At 47.4% G+C, this 15,796-nt stretch overlaps 2 protein-coding genes across 5 annotated transcripts in view; one reads left to right on the top strand and one right to left on the bottom strand.

The window, feature by feature from the left end:
* The window catches only part of IGF1R (insulin like growth factor 1 receptor), a 303,286-nt gene extending 295,309 nt beyond the window's left edge, over positions 1 to 7,977 (top strand). For 3 of the 4 annotated variants that reach the window (XM_024732051.1, XM_024732049.1, XM_024732053.1), the window contains one exon: positions 716 to 7,977. In XM_024732051.1, coding sequence (XP_024587819.1) covers positions 716 to 1,097 — 382 coding nt within the window. In that variant the 3' untranslated portion in view covers positions 1,098 to 7,977. The remainder of the gene's footprint in view (positions 1 to 715) is intronic. The other variant, XM_024732050.1, reaches the window with a different exon arrangement.
* Positions 7,978 to 11,127: 3,150 nt separating this feature from the next.
* Positions 11,128 to 15,796, bottom strand: part of PGPEP1L (pyroglutamyl-peptidase I like) — a 49,232-nt gene continuing 44,563 nt past the window's right edge. The window contains 2 exon segments of the mRNA XM_024732054.1: positions 11,128 to 11,670; positions 11,672 to 11,819. Coding sequence (XP_024587822.1) covers positions 11,569 to 11,670; positions 11,672 to 11,819 — 250 coding nt within the window. The 3' untranslated portion in view covers positions 11,128 to 11,568.

The following is a 15,796-nucleotide window of genomic DNA, read 5'->3' as shown; positions in this document are numbered from 1 at the left end:
GGCTCTCCCTGCTGGCTTGTTGGCATCTGGCTCAGGGCCCCCCTGGGCCTCTCATTGGGTTCAGGGCAGCCAGGCTCCCAGGCCGGCTCTGCCGCCCCAGGGCATGCAGTGAGCAGCCTGAGCCCTGGCGCCAGACGTGGGTCGTGCGCCCCTTCTGTCTTGCAGCCATGCTGCCTGGCACTGCCTGTCCTCAGTTCTCTGCCAGTGGTCCCCTGCCACCAGGAGGAAGAGTAGAAATGGCATGGGTGGAACTGAAGGAGAGATCACCATGGGGAAAGCTGTGATCACTGCTCAGCCTTATTAGTGAGAAACCAGAGGTTTCTTGCATTCTAATTCTGGAAATAATGTTTAATCAGTGGCTGCAAGAGATGCTTCAAATAGAAAGCTGGTTTGTTTTTTATGTAAATAATACCTGTAATAGCAGACTTGTGTGGAACCTGTATTTGTCCTTCTCAGGAAGTAAGAGTTCGGGTTTTGTATTGTGGAGGGTCCTGGGTCTGGATGAAGTGACTGCACTGGTGGACGTTAAGTCAGGAGAAGCTGAAGGCTACTTGTGCCATCAAGATAGAAAGCCAGAGGCCCAGACAGGCAGCAGAACTGCTTTGGCACACTTGCTGTACACATGTAGGTGGGGAAGCCACAGCAAGTAGCCACAGGGCTGCTTGGCCACGGCCCCCTTCCAGGCTGGGCCCATCTCTGTCTGTCTTCCCCTCAGGTTTGAACTGATGCGCATGTGCTGGCAGTACAACCCCAAGATGAGGCCTTCCTTCCTGGAAATCATCAGCAGCATCAAGGACGAGATGGAGCCCGGCTTCCGGGAGGTCTCCTTCTACTACAGCGAGGAGAACAAGCCACCTGAGCCAGAGGAGCTGGACCTAGAGCCGGAGAACATGGAGAGTGTCCCCTTGGACCCCTCGGCATCCTCGTCCTCCCTGCCACTGCCCGACAGACACTCAGGACACAAGGCCGAGAATGGTCCGGGCCCTGGCGTGCTGGTCCTTCGAGCCAGCTTCGACGAGAGACAGCCTTATGCGCACATGAACGGGGGCCGCAAGAAGGAGCGGGCCTTGCCTCTGCCCCAGTCCTCGACCTGCTGATCCTGGATCCCGATCCGTGCAAACAGTAACGTGCGCACACGGCGGCGGGTGGGGGGGAGAGTTTTAACAATCTATTCACAGCCTCCTGTACCTCAGTGGATCTTCAGAACTGCCATTGCTGCCCACGGGAGACGGCTTCTCTGCAGTAAACACATTTGGGATGTTCCTTTTTTCAATATGCAAGCAGCTTTTTATTTCCCTACCCAAACCCTTAACTGACATGGGCCTTTAAGAACCTTAATGACAACACTTAATAGCAACAGAACACTTGAGAATCAAGTCTCCTCTCTCTCCCTGTCTCTCTCTCCCTCTCTCTCACCTTTCTCTTTCTTTCTGCTTCATGATGGAAACACATTTGCTGCAAGCCCGACGCCCTTTGTATTGGATTGAGGCAACGTCTGTCCCTCCATGGCCCCCCTGAACACACCTGCCCGTCACCATAGGTCTTTATAAAACACGTTGAGACAGGATTTTTTAACCGTATCTTTAACATTTTTAGGGACATACGAAATTTACAAAGGGCCATCGTTCATCCAAGGTTGTTACCGTGTTAACGCTGCCAAATTCTGCCAAAACCCCGAACTTTCTCCCTCACCGTCCCCGCACTGTTCTTTTGTTTCCAGAGGCCTGAGCGAGCATGGTAGCTAGTCACTCGTTAAGAGCCACGCTGGTGATGCTCTCCATCCGATCATCCCCTGGTGTTCTTTTCAAGTCTCACATTCACACAGGTCTGATTGCTTTTGACGAGGTTATTATTTGGGGGAACTGGACAGAATGAGACTTCCTCTCAGTGAAGATGGCTTCCCCGCTCCCCCTTCTGCACCCACACCTTCTAGCCCCCAGGAATTCTGGAGGAAACAGGTCCTGTCGGGAGCCTGGAAGACAGGCTTTGAGTAAAGGTCGTCCACGTGCCAGTCTCCTGTCCCCGCCCCAGCTCCCCACCTGGCCCCCAAGAACACAGATGGGAAGGGGTATCCAGGGACTCAGCCCAACTGTTTATGCAAGTTTGCAAGGAAAGAAATTCAAATACCACAACAACAGTACGAAGAAAAGCAGTAAATGGATTCAAGCATTCTAAGCTTTGTTGACATTTTCTCTGTTACTAGGACTTCTTCATGGGTCTTACAGTTCTATGTTAGACCATGAAACATTTGCATACACATCGTCTTTAATGTCACTTTTATAACTTTTTTACGGTTCAGATATTCATCTATACGTCTGTACAGAAAAAAAAAAAAGCTGCTATTTTTTTTGTTCTTTATCTTTGTGGATTTAATCTATGAAAACCTTCAGGTCTACCCTCTTCCCTCTCTGCTCACTCCAAGAAACTTCTTATGCTTTGTACTAGAGTGCGTGACTTTCTTCCTCTTTTCCCAGTAATTGATACTTATATAACATAATTTGCCATGAACTGTTTGATGCCTTTTTATAAATACATACCCCTCCCCACTCCCCCTGCCCCGTTAGTTCTATTCTACCCCATAGGCTCTGTGGGCACGAGGCTGGTGAGGGGAGCAGGTGGAGAGAAGGTGGGCGCCTGCCCTGGACCCTCTCTCCCCAGCCTGCTCTCACAGAGCATTTGAGTCTGTTACAGTGCAAGACATGATACAAACTCAGGTCAGAAAAAAAAAGGTTAAATATTTCGCACATCCTTGTTCAGTGTTTATATTCATCATTGTTGAAAAGTCTCACCTTCTCTTTCCCTTGCCTTTGTTTTGGTTGTGACACACATATATCTATTTTTTTAATTCTTGGGTACAACAGCAGTTTTAACTGCAGACACTAGGCATTTGGATTACTATTTTGTTTTTAATGGATATTTAACCCTTCCATCCCATGGAAAACAGCTGCTGAGTCCAGGGGTGCAGCCGAGTGCGCTCCAGTGGGCCCGTCTGCGGCTTCCCGCCACCACCCTCCAGACCGACCTCCCTGTCCTTAGAACTAGGGACTCCCCAGGGACCCCTTGGCACCGGCAGGGAGTAGGGCGCAGGGGCAGTATCCTCGGGGTGCCAGCACGGGACAGCGCAGGCGCCGCGGGGCCGAAGCCCGGCGCTCCCCTCCAGGGGACAGGAGCCCTGGCGCAGGCGCGCTGTTCCTCAGCCAGGAAGCCGCGTCCTCGGGGCCCGGGGGTCTTGTTTTGTTTAGTTTTTAGCACTTCTCACCAGAGTGATGACAGCACAAGAGTTGCTTCTGGGATGGAAATGTTTAAATTATGAGTAAGAACAAAGCTACAACATAATGATTGCTAGTTGTGACTGGAGATTAAACACAAAAAAGAAAGTTTGTAGTGCTTTTTTGCTTGTCAGTAGTTTCAGTCCCACTATTTTCTCTAGTCTCTGTCCCATAGTTTTTCCCTTAAAAAAAAAATGAAAAAAAGAAAAAATTAATTAAGAAGGTATTATATGTAGTTTTCTTTTAATTTATTTTGTGATACCAGTTTCAATCACTGTAGAGAAGCCCCCTTATGAATTTAAATACTGAGAAAAGGGTTTGTGTGTGTGTGTGTGTGTGTGTGTGTGTGTGTGTGTGTGTGTGTGTAAGACGGGACAGTTTTTGGGTTTTTGTTGGTTTTTTTTCCAAACATTTATCTACCTCACTCTTATTTTTTATATGTGTATATATAAAAAGAATACATCTCACATTTCTCAGCACCTGACAATATGCCGTTGATACTGGTAACCTCATCCACACCACAGGCCGTACACACCAGGTGACGCAGGGAGAGGCCAGGCTGTATTCCGGGGTCAAAGCAACACTAGCTCACCTCTCCACTCATTTCGAACAGCTCTCCTTTTTCTGCGACGTCTCATTTTGCGTCGCTTCTGTTGTTCTCCTGACTTGGTATCCCAAGAGGTGGAGAGGGGCCCGGCCCAGTTGTCTTGGAAGCCAGCTACTTGGTGCAGATTGGGTGGCAGACAGGGAACAGCAGTGGTTTCCAGGTCTTGAGGACAGGCAGTGCTGGGGCCGGGGTCAGGTGATGTCTCCTTAGGGCCCCCGTTGTCCCTGTGGCTGTAGGGTGGGTGCTGGGCTTCCGGCGAGGCCGGCTCAGCCCCTCGTGCAGCCGCTTGGGCGCCAAAAGCCCGCTCCGGGTTCCTGACCTGACGGCCAGTCTCATGTGGAATGTACGGAGAAGAGCCCCCTTCTCCCTCTCCGGGCAGTTCTCTCAACCTCACCCTCACCTCCTCCCCAGGGGCAAACAAAGACGTACCAAACCTTCGGGCTGGAAGGGGCCAGCGGTGGGCGCCGTGCCCCCGCTGGGGCTGTGCCTCACCCCCTCATCCCGCAGTTCACGGGGTGGACGGCGCACCCCCTCCAGCAGCTGCTCTCACAGGCACTAGCGTTTTTTTCTGGGAAACGCAGTGGGCGTCTCCCAAAGTGTGGCGGCTCCTTTACGGTCCCAGGACTGCAGTTACACTCAGGAGCTCTTCCCTCCTGCTAGAGCACCCCTCCTCTTTCCCAAGTCCCCTGGGATCTTAAGGTCATTGAGAAATAATGTTTGATCAGGGTTTCCCGCTTCCACACTGTAGGTGACCCCTTGGAATAGTGGCCTCTCCTCTCTTTTGCACATACCTACCGGTTTCCACAACTGGATTTCTACAGATCATTCAGCTGGTTATAAGGGTTTTGTTTAAACTGTCCGAGTTGTTGGTGTCACTTTTTGTTTTATGTAAGTGGTTTTCCTTTTAAGTAGAAAGAAAACACTAACAGTATAGTGCCCATCATAACAAATGCTTCAGAAACACTTAAATAAAAGAAAATTTTGCTTGTGTGATGGTGCAGTCATTTTACTGGACCAAACCACCCACCTTAACTATACCAAGGCATCATCTATCCACAGTTCTAGCCTAATTTTATGCTGATTTTCCCACCTCTTCTTGGTTTCCTCCTTTGTATGCTCCAAATAACTTAAGCTGAGTTGTGGCATTCTCCATGCAGCCTCCTGACAGCAGCTCACACTGCTTGAAGTGACGTGAACCACTGAGGCACATCATTGAACTGATGTGAGCATTAAAACATGATCACACACAGCCCTTCCCTGAGGCAGCAGGAGCTGGTGTATTCTGGAGACGTTGTTGAACTTCAGCTGGGTGAGACCCAGACCACCCCAGGACTCCCTTAGAGGATGTCCTGACTTTTGACACAGTTGGAATGTGCTTCCCCCTTGGAAGATAGAAGACCGTGTTCATGGCCGACACTGGCCTCTCCTTCCAGCCTGTTTCTTATGACTTGGAACAACATTTCAATGATAGAAAAAATGGTTATTGTGGAACTAAATGGCAAAATGCTTGGCATGAAGTGGTGTGTTTCAGTTGGGATAACAGATGTAAGAGCCAAGTATGACGCCAAATTCTAGGCCAGTTTGTTCCACCAAAACCTCTTTCTCAGCAGCCCACCTCTGCTGGCAGGTGGCTGCACGGGATGCAGGCCGCTGTTACGGCAAGGTCACACTTAGATCAGTGAGAAGGCTAGGATGCTTGGTCCAAGGTCCTCAGCTGTCACTGTTGGGTCCTCCAGCCAGACAGTGTCAAAGGCAACTCCTTTTCAAAACACAGGCGCCCTCCAGTTGACAGTAAAGCTCCATGGTATGCCTTGGCCCATTCCAGCAGTCCCAGTAATGCATTTAAGGTTTGGGGTTTGTTCTTTTGTTAATGGTACTTTTGTGTTTGTTGGCTGTCTTTTCATTTCCTGGGCTAAGCAGCATTGGGAGATACGGACCAGAGATCCACTCTTTAAGAACCAGTGATGAAAATCAAACTTTCTTACTCCACTCTGACATAGTTGGTGGTACCAATGAGAACTTCAAGAGAGGATGTTGTTTAGATTGAACCTCTGTTGCCAGAGATGCTGAAGATACAGACCTTGGACAGGCCAGAGGGTTTCGTTTTTGGCCTCCAGCTTAGATGACTAGTTGGTCATTTAGAGAAAAAGCAGATGAACACGCCTTGATGGTGGAATGATAAGGCAGCAGGAAACCATTCTAACAGGGATCGTGAATGACGTGGAGAGAGGAAGCACGAGCAGAAGGTACAGGGCTTGGAAGAAGTGTGGGCTGTGCTTGGAACTTGATGGTTTCTGAAGGTATCAGACCACATCAAGGCTCAACAGTCATCCATGGGCATTTGGTTTCAACAGATAAACCTAACATCCTACTTTGGAAACTGTTACTGCGGAGTTCAGTCAAATTGTTCCAAGAACGCAAACTGCATCTCACCTGTCAGGTGTCAGTTCTGGGGCATGACTTTAGGGTTTTGTTTTATTTTGTTTCTGCAAGAACATAATGATCACTCATCTGTATGTCCATGTTTGTGTGTGTCCACATCTTTCTGGTAAACATCGTTGTAATTAGTCACTCATTAGCGTTTTCAATAGGGCTCTTAAGTCCAGTAGATTACGGGTAGTCAGTTGACGAAGATCTGGTTTACAAGAACTAATTAAATGTTTCATTGCATTTTTGTAAGAACATAGAATAATTTTATAAAATGTTTGTAGTTTATAATTGCTGAGAATAATTTAAAGACACTTTTTTTCTCTGTGTGTGCAAATGTGTGTTTGTGATCCATTTTTTTAGGACACCTGTTTACTAGCTAGCTTTACAATATGCCAAAAAAGGATTTTTCCCTGACCCAAGCCGTAGTTCACCCTCTTTCCCCCCATGTTTTGTGCCCTAGTTTATAACAAAGGAATGATGATGATTTAAGAAGTAGTTCTGTATCTTCAGTATCTTGGTCTTCCAGAACCCTCTGGTTGGGCAGGGGATCATCTTTTACTGGTCATTTCCCTTTGGAGTGTAGCTACTTTAACAGACTGAAAGAACCTCACTGGCCAAGGAAACAGCAGAGGTGTTGCAGCCCAGTGGTGCCATGGCACCTTCGGCACCTGGTTGGGTCGGTTTGGTAGTTGTACTGTTATACAATGCCTTGAGATGGAAGGACTCCATTGCGTAGCTAATGGTTTTCACAGTGAGCACAGCGTACAGACTTATCACACAAAAGATGGTAATTCTGGTGCACGCAGGCCATTTGCTTACATGCCTCATATCATGATTAATGCTTTGCTATAACAAGGAAGAGACCCTATTTATTTTTATTTAAGGCAGAACACCGAACATAGATTTTTTTTCAGTACAAAACAAATTCTTTTTAATAAAAACTGTAGACACACCAGATTTTTTTAAGTTTGACTCCATTTCCTCTAGCTCCCAATGGGTTATTGGCCATGTCAACACAACCCCACAAAATCCCCATCATTGGCAACATTCGGGTGTTTTGCTCTACATGGGAGAAAGATCCAGAAACAATTTGGGTTTTGTTTGCAACTTTTCATTTGGATGTTTGGCGTTGCACAGACACATCCACAGGTGGAGTAGATGCTTGGCAAAAACACCTGTCTGCTTTCTAAGCCAGTGAGGTTGAGGTGAGAGGTTTGCCAGAGTTTGTCTACCTCTGGGACAAAAAAAAAAAAAAAAAAATCAAACCAGAAGGCGCGATGGAATGGATGCATCGCAAATAATGCATTTTCTGAGTTTTCTTGTTTAAATAAAAAAAAAAGTTTTTAAAAAAAAGTAAAAAAAAAAAAAGGTAATAACATGGCCAATTTGTTACATAAAATGACTTTCTGTGTATAAATTATTCCTAAAAAAATTCCTCTGTTTATATAAAAAATCAGTAGATGAAAAAAATTTCAAAAGGTTTTTTTGTATATTCTGTTGTAAGAATTTATTCCTGTTACTGCGATATACTCTGGATTCTTTATGGAAAAAAAAAGAAACTGTCTATTTTGAATGGCTGAAGCTAAGGCAACTTTAGTTTCTCTTACTCTGCTTTTTTCTAGTAGTTAAAGTACTACATGGTTTAAGTTAAATAAAAGAATTCCGTATGCATTTTTGGTCTCTGATTTTGCCCCACCCTCCAACCCTTCTGGAAGAATAACCACACTTCTGAGCAGGGAAGCTGAGCTACGTGTGGCATGTGTGTTCACACATATCGCTGGGAGGTGTTCTGCATGAAGGCTTCGCTCTATTTCTGACAGCTGAACCTTCTCGGCATGCAAATTACTGGTGAACAGGGAAGCTATTCTGTTTCTCACTCCATTAAATCAGCCAGAAGAACATTTGAATACATAAAATATAGAAATCTGTACTTGATTTTTGAATGATGTGTAGACTTTTCTGCTGACATAAGTCAGGGCAGGTTTGATCTGGGTGACTCTGGGGCAAAGGACTTTCTGCACATTTTCATGTCCTTGTCGGTCACCTCCTCAGAGGGCGCAGGTGAGGCCATAGACACGCACACAGGATGCAGCTCCCTGGCACTGCTCAGAAATGTTAGTTACTTTCCAGCCAGCGAGCTTGGCCTGCCCCAGGGACTCTACAATCTGGGCATCGTTATCTTTGCCAGGGGAAACGGTTATGGTAGGAAGTGTGAATACATGTTCTAAGGAAGCAAGCTGTACATGTTCTAGAATCAAACCTGAGACACATCAGGAAGACAAGCTCATCGTTCATTAAACTTTGATCATGGGAAATTATACTCCAGTAATAAAATCAGGCTACCGGACAAAGCGCTAATTAGCAAGGTGTAGGCAGCAGAAGTAAATGAAAGGCCATGCTTACTAAAGACCTGGTGAGTCTCAAACACTTGGACCTAAAAACAAAAAAGAGGGGACTCTCAAGCTTGGCATTGCCCCGGGGTTTTGCTTACCATTGTCACGGAGTGCCTGGCACTCAGGGGACCCTTACTAGATGACCGATGACTAACAGGCTCATTTCTGAGGCTCGGGTGGGTGTCTGGGCTCTAGTGGGGAGAACACAGGAGCCCAGCAGGATTTCCACCTTCCCCGGCGGGTGATGCCGTGCTTCCAGGCTGTGGAGGCGCAGTCTGCACCTGTCCTCAGCCAGAGGAGCAGCAGTTTCTTCTGAGGATGAAGGTGCTGGGTCTTTAGAAGTGTTAGACCCTCTCCCCACCATGCCACTGCTTAAGGCCACAATCCAGCAGGGCTATTTCCATATTTACCCTCACAGGTCCAGCAACAAGCCCACATTCAGCAAAGTTTCCTCTTATCGCTGATGGACTTTCACATCCATTCTCTCACCAGATCTTCACAACAACTCTGCAAAGGAAGGATTTTTATTACTCTGTTTTACAGATGAGCAAACACGCAGATATGTCCGAGACCCCCAGCTATTAAATGACCAACCCAGGGCTCAGCCTTTTGAAGCTGTGTCAGCTTTCAAACTGTCTCAGAACTGCTGCGTATCAGCCATAACTAAACAGACCCCAGTGTGTATCAGCGGGGGATGGCAGGCCACTTAGCCCAGGATGTGAACTGGGCCTCTGGGGTTCTCCCTAAAAAACCCTGGAGGCCACAGAGGGGAGATGACAGGGACGTTCATCAAGAGGGAGCTCTGGGCCTCCAGCTGGATGACATCTAAGAGTTTGCTTGGCACCAAGCCATACGCATTTTACAATCTGAAATAACACTGGAACCGGGTCCCAGAGGACGCCTGCTTGCCACCGTCCTGAGACAGAAGCTAAAATAAGGGGGTGTCCAGGGCTCTGGGTAGCAGGTGTTTGCCTACAACTACAGAAGGCTCTCCACGTTAACAGCCGTGCAGCAGGACCTATGCTTGCTGGCCAGACCATCCCACCCCACTTGCTGCCTTTGATCTGATACAGTAGGACTTTGATTTTTATGGCAAGTGAGCCAGTTTCATTTGCAAAGGGGTCCTGTAAAGACTATTACAAATGCACAAGTGTGCTGGAGGGCTAATGGTAAAGTGAGTTCCTTTGCCCAGTTCCTCTGTCATTAAGGTGCAGCTGCTTTTTCTTACAGTGAATAAACCTGGGTACTAAGTGACGATTTTTTTTTAATGGAATTAAGTGGAAAATGATAGCTGTGAGCATACCAACATAAGAAGAAATTTCCCAGAGCTTAGCCACCTTCAAGCTCTTTCTCCAAAATACAGTGTTGCTAATGGGGTTCCCAATGGAAATTTGCCCCCAGAAAACACTGGACAAGTAACACCTTGTTGTGAACAGCTTAGAACCGTGTCATAAAGGCAAAATGAAAGATGAAAAGGGGAGGTTCTGTTTCTTAAAATGTAGGGATAACACTGACCATGGCAGAGAAGCTAAACCCAGCTATTAACCTTTGCTTTAGGACCAAACACTACTGGGGGAATGTAAAGTGATACAGCTGCCATGGAAAGCAGTATAGCAGCTCCTCCAAAAAAGTAAACATAGAATTACCTTATGATCCAGCAATACACACACATATACACACACACCAGGATTCTAACAGATATTTGCACACCAGTGTTCATAGTAGTAGTATTCAAAATAACCAAAAGGTAAAAGCAACCCAGTGTCCATCAAAAGATGAATGGGGCTTCCCTGGTGGCACAGTGGTTGAGAGTCTGCCTGCCGATGCAGGGGACGCAGGTTCGCGCCCCGGTCTGGGAAGATCCCGCATGCCGCGGAGCGGCTGGGCCCGTGAGCCATGGCCGCTGAGCCTGCGCATCCGGAGCCTGTGCTCCGCAATGGGAGAGGCCACAGCAGTGAGAGGCCCACGTACCACAAAAACAAAACGAAACAGAAAGATGAATGGATACACAAAATGTGGTCTCTACATACAATGGAATATTATTCAGCCTCAAAGGAAGGAAATTCTGATGCATGCCACAACATGGGTGAACCCTGAAGACATTACGCTAAGTGAAATAAGCCAGTCACAAAAGGACAAGGATTCCATTTATATGAGGTCCCTAGAGTAGTTAAATTCAGAGATGGAGGGTAGAATAATAGATGCCAAGGGCCGGGGTTGGGGAGAAGGGTGGAGACACTGTTTAATGGGTACAGAGTTTCCGTTTGGGATGATGAGAAAATTCTGGAGATGGAATGGTGGTGATGGTTACACAAGTGAATGTACATAATGCCACTGAACACTTAAAAATGGTTAAAATGGCAAATTTTATGTTACGTGTATTTTACAATTATTTTTCAATTAAGTTAAAAAAGAAAAAACCAAACACTAAAGACTCAGTGGCTCAGAAGTTGCCCACGGCACCTGGATGCACAAGCTTGGAGGCCCAGAGTGGGGCGCCCGAGTAGCAGCTGCACCTGCGTTTCCCATGGTCGGCCAGTCGCAGGTCATCCCACCACACGGGGCTCGCAAAACAAGTCTGGGGTCCCAGAAATCTGGGCAGGATCACACAGGCCTGCTGCATAGACTTTTAAGAGGAAAAAAAATTACTCGCATTTCATTTTATTGTCCGGAAAACCATAACTGAAGCTAGTTAAGCCCTTGTGAAATGTCTGCCTTTCAGAGTGTTCTTTCTTCTGACAATGAAATAACCCTTTGTGATTTCATTGGGCTAATTCAGAACTTTTTTCCTCTGTGTAAACTGTTTTACAAGCAAATTTTTAAAAGCCTCTCAAAGCACAGTTGAACTCTGCATACAGGACTGAAACATTTAATTTTCTCTAAAGGAGCAGTCTCCCAGTTGGTTCCCCCTGTCTGGAATCGCAAAGGCTGAGTTTCCTGTGAACCAGGCGTTGAGACCTGGCTTTCTCAGTCTCCTCCAGCATTTCCTGGATGATAACTTGCAGGGCTTTTCCCAGCAGGCTAGCCGGAAGCGAAGGAGATAATGGAGGGACATGGACGAGTGCCGCGCATCCATTTCCATGATGCAAAGACAGGTAGTAAGTGTAATCGCAGACGTACCTACAACCACACAAAATGCCAAGTTACTCCTTGGACCAGCCTCTAACCTCAGTGAAATGTAAGCAGAAGCGGCAATGCAGCATCCGCAAAGCATGAGGGAAGACTGCCACCAGGGAGACCCAGGTTTTGTTCTTCTGCCAAAGAACATGCTGCTGGGAATGAGCCATGGAGAGACCGGCTCTTGGCCTCATGTCCAGCAAGTGGCTGAACCCTGGAAGGGACCAGATTTTCAACCAACTAATCCAAAACGTTCTCCCCCCAACCCCGTGAACCTTTCTCATTCATGTCTGCGTTGAGTCATTTTGTTGTCACAGCTGCTCCAGGTCTTTGCTCACAACCCTGCAACCTCCACCTTTAGTAGGAGTTAACATAAATCTTTACGTTAACGGATCCAGAGATAAGACAGGAAGAAACAAAAAAAAGAAGATAAGAAACAAAAAAGAACTAGATGGAACTAGCTGGGAAGAGATGGCCACAAACCTGACCTCCAACAGACCCTGGGTCTCATTATATGTTGATTTTTCTAAATTAGCATATTAAATGACACATCTACCAGCTGCCATAGCTGGACATTAAGAACCAAAAAAAGCATTAAAAAGGGGGTGGCACTCCACTCCCCTGAAAAAGCCCTGCCCCTTCCCAGGTAGACTAATGCATATGCCTCCCCATCATTAGCCTCACTCCTATCTTTAAAATTAAATCCCTCTCGCCAAGTGGGTGATAAGTTGATCTGTAAACTTAGTCCCTGCTTCTCCAATCTCTGACCGTTCAATAAGGCTTAACCCAAGCAGGAAGAAGAACCCTCTCCCGCTGAGGCAGGGCGCATCGGCTCGGCTAGGGCCTGAGCAGGGTCCATACAACTTAATTTGGTAACAAATTCTGGCATCCAACAAGGGGCACATTCTGTCTGTTAACTCAGGGTTACTCACTGACCCAGGGCCAACAAAGCCGGCTAAATAACTGAGCCGTTTGCCCCAATTCTCAACCGCTGGGCCAGTAAGGGCTACTAAATTAAGCCTGAGATTGAAAAGCAGCCAAGGATCAAGTGGAGCACTCCTCAGGTAAAGAACATCTCTTTGGGGTTCCCTGGTGGTGCAGTGGTTGAGAGTCCGCCTGCCGATGCAGGGGACGAGGGTTCGTGCCCCGGTCCGGGAGGATCCCACATGCCACGGAGCGGCTGGGCCCGTGAGCCATGGCTGCTGAGCGTGCGCGTCCGGAGCCTGTGCTCCGCAACGGGAGAGGCCACAACAGTGAGTGGCCCGCGTACCACAAAAAAAAAAAAAAAGAACATCTCTTTGTTTCATGTGTGTGATGTGAGCCCTAGTCTCTGTTCTTGATATGAGTGAAGCTTCAATCTCTGTTCTATGTGGTTTTGTTTGTCCTAATGCTCTTGGAAATACATGCCACAACTGTGGGCACGGGTTGAGCACTTGAAGGCCACTATGGCGTTTGCCACCAAAAAGGATAAGTTGGTCATGCACCAGCGTAGATGAGCACTGGGTACCCTGCCAACCAGAAGCAAATGTCCGTGTAAGCAGGCACACTGTAAAACATTCACAGCCCCAACTGTCTACCGCGTTCCCACCTCTAGGGTATAGTCAAAAATGCAAGAGCACACCTTTTGTGTTGGTTCCTCTTGCCCTAACTTGCCATCCCGGGGCAAGGTATACGTCTCTGTTGGGTAGGTCCCTCCCCACTACCCTCTACCACAGATCCCTAGGGATCCCTTCTCTGAGACATGAACCCTTTAAAAATCTTGTTTTCATCAGATTTCAGGAAAATCACTTTGTCTAGTTGGGGAAGGAAGAAGAGGACCCCAAACTGTCCAAAGTCCTTGGGTCCTCGTAGCTGAGAGTATAGGAAACTGGACACATACCAAATGGGCATTCGGCCTCCCTGTCTGATTACCTGTAACGGAGCAGGGACACACCTTTCGTGAACAAGCCTCCCTTGACTACAGGAGAGGCTCTTTATCTGAGCAATTTATCTAATTAGAGAACCCTTATTTCCCACTCCCCCTTCACCCTATCTCTGGGGACTGTTTGCTGAAAGATATCTCCTACAGCCCCACAGCGGGTCTGGGAACATCTAGTCACTGACTTAAGAGGGGCTTTATAGGGACTTCCCTGGTGGCGCAATGGTTAAGACTCCGCACTCCCAACGTTGGGGGCCTGGGTTTGATCCCTACTCAGGGAACTAGATCCCACATGCATGCCGTAACTAAGAGTTTGCAAGCCACAACAAAGCAGGCCACATGCCAAAGCTAAGGAGCCGGCGAGCCGCAACTAAGGAGACTGCCTGTCGCAACTAAGACCCTACACAGCCAAATAAATAAAATAAATAAACGTTAAAATAAAAGGGGGGAACTTTATAACTAAGGCCCTCTTGGACAGTGTCTCCCCTACCAGCCCCTGCGAAGATTGGTTCAGGTTTCAGTTAGAGCTCCTAAACTGCTTGGTGTGGGTCAATCCTGTGGGATCTGCATAGCCACCAACCCTAAGAAGAGGCCACTGGGAAGTTGGAAACAGACTAAATAAGGACTCCCCAGTATGGGTAATCAAGCCTCTATCCCAGTGAACGCTGTCAAGGTGCATTCTCCATAACTGGAAATTCTTTGAGTAGCGCCCACTAACAGGGAGACAACTTATTTTCTGCTGTAACACCGCATGGCCCCAATATAAACTGGCGGATGGAGAATGTCGGCCAACTAATGACTCTCTAAATTCTAATACTATTTTTTAATTTGACCTCTATTGCCAGCGTTAAAAAAAAAAAAATGGGATGAGATCTCCTATGTCCAATTTTTCATGGCCCTTAGCCAAATAAAGGGCTTCTGGAAAAAATGTGAGGCTAGTTCAAATTTCTCTTTCCTGGAATTGGAATCTCAGCCTGAGGATCCTCTTGACTTCCCCCCTCTGCTAAGGGTAGCTGCCCCCGCTTCCAACAGTTCACCTGAGACTCCTGAGTCATTGACATCTACCCATACCTCTCCTGAATCCCCGACACTCTCTACTCCCTCAAATTCACCACCTCCCTACCTGGTGCCCCCTCTTCCGCCCAATGGGTGGTACCCCTCCCCGACTCTTTCACCTCCATCTCTCAGTACACCTTCCTTGGGGACTAGTCCAATGCACACCTGTAGCAGCATTCAGTACCAGCCCTCTGGAATCAATAAGCTATTCCCCCTTCAGGCGGTTCCCAATGCAAAGGGCAAACTGACCACTGTGTTAGATACTCTTCTCTTCCTTGGATCTCTATAACTGGAAGGATCGATCCAAGGGTTTAAGGGAAGACCCCGAGGAAGTCCTTAATTTAGTCTGGGGAATACTGCACACTCATTTGAGTGGATACCCAAACCCTCCTAAACATCTTATTGGCTGGGGAAGAAAAGGTACTGATTATAATTAATGCAAGGGAGGAAGCTGCTGAGACCAATCAAAATAACACCGGGCATGCTGTATACCAGCCTGGAGTCCAGGCTGTTCCCAACACGGACCCTGGGCGGGGCCATCTAGAGGAAAATGGTCAGCAGCACCTCACACATTTCAGGAATTTGATTCTGAAGGGCATTCAATTAGCGGGGAAGAAACTCATAAATTGGAGTATGTTCAAGGAGTCATCCAAGGACTGAAGGAAAATCCCTCAGCCTTCCTTGAGCACCTAAGGGAGCGCCTCCGAGTATATACAAACATAAACCTGGTGTCATTGGAAGGGCAGGTCATTATTAAGTACCATTTTATTTCCCAGAGTGCCCCAGACATTAGGAGAAAATTACAAAAGTTGGAGACAGGGCCCACCACACCTAATTCCGGGCTGGTGGAATCAGCATTTGGGGTGTTTAACAACCGGGATCTGGAGGCCGATACAAAGGAAGATAAACGAGCAGAACAAACTGTCAGTTCTTTGGCTTTAGCAATTCAGGGTTAATCGACCTCCAAGGGATGACACCCCCCCCCCCACCAACCACCAGTGACCCC

The sequence above is a fragment of the Neophocaena asiaeorientalis genome, unplaced genomic scaffold (genome assembly GCF_003031525.2).
Source record: "Neophocaena asiaeorientalis asiaeorientalis breed wild unplaced genomic scaffold, Neophocaena_asiaeorientalis_V1.1 scaffold362, whole genome shotgun sequence".
NCBI classification, from domain to species: domain Eukaryota; kingdom Metazoa; phylum Chordata; class Mammalia; order Artiodactyla; family Phocoenidae; genus Neophocaena; species Neophocaena asiaeorientalis.
Note: the sequence above shows the minus strand (reverse complement) of the source record. Positions and strands in the feature narration are given on the sequence as shown.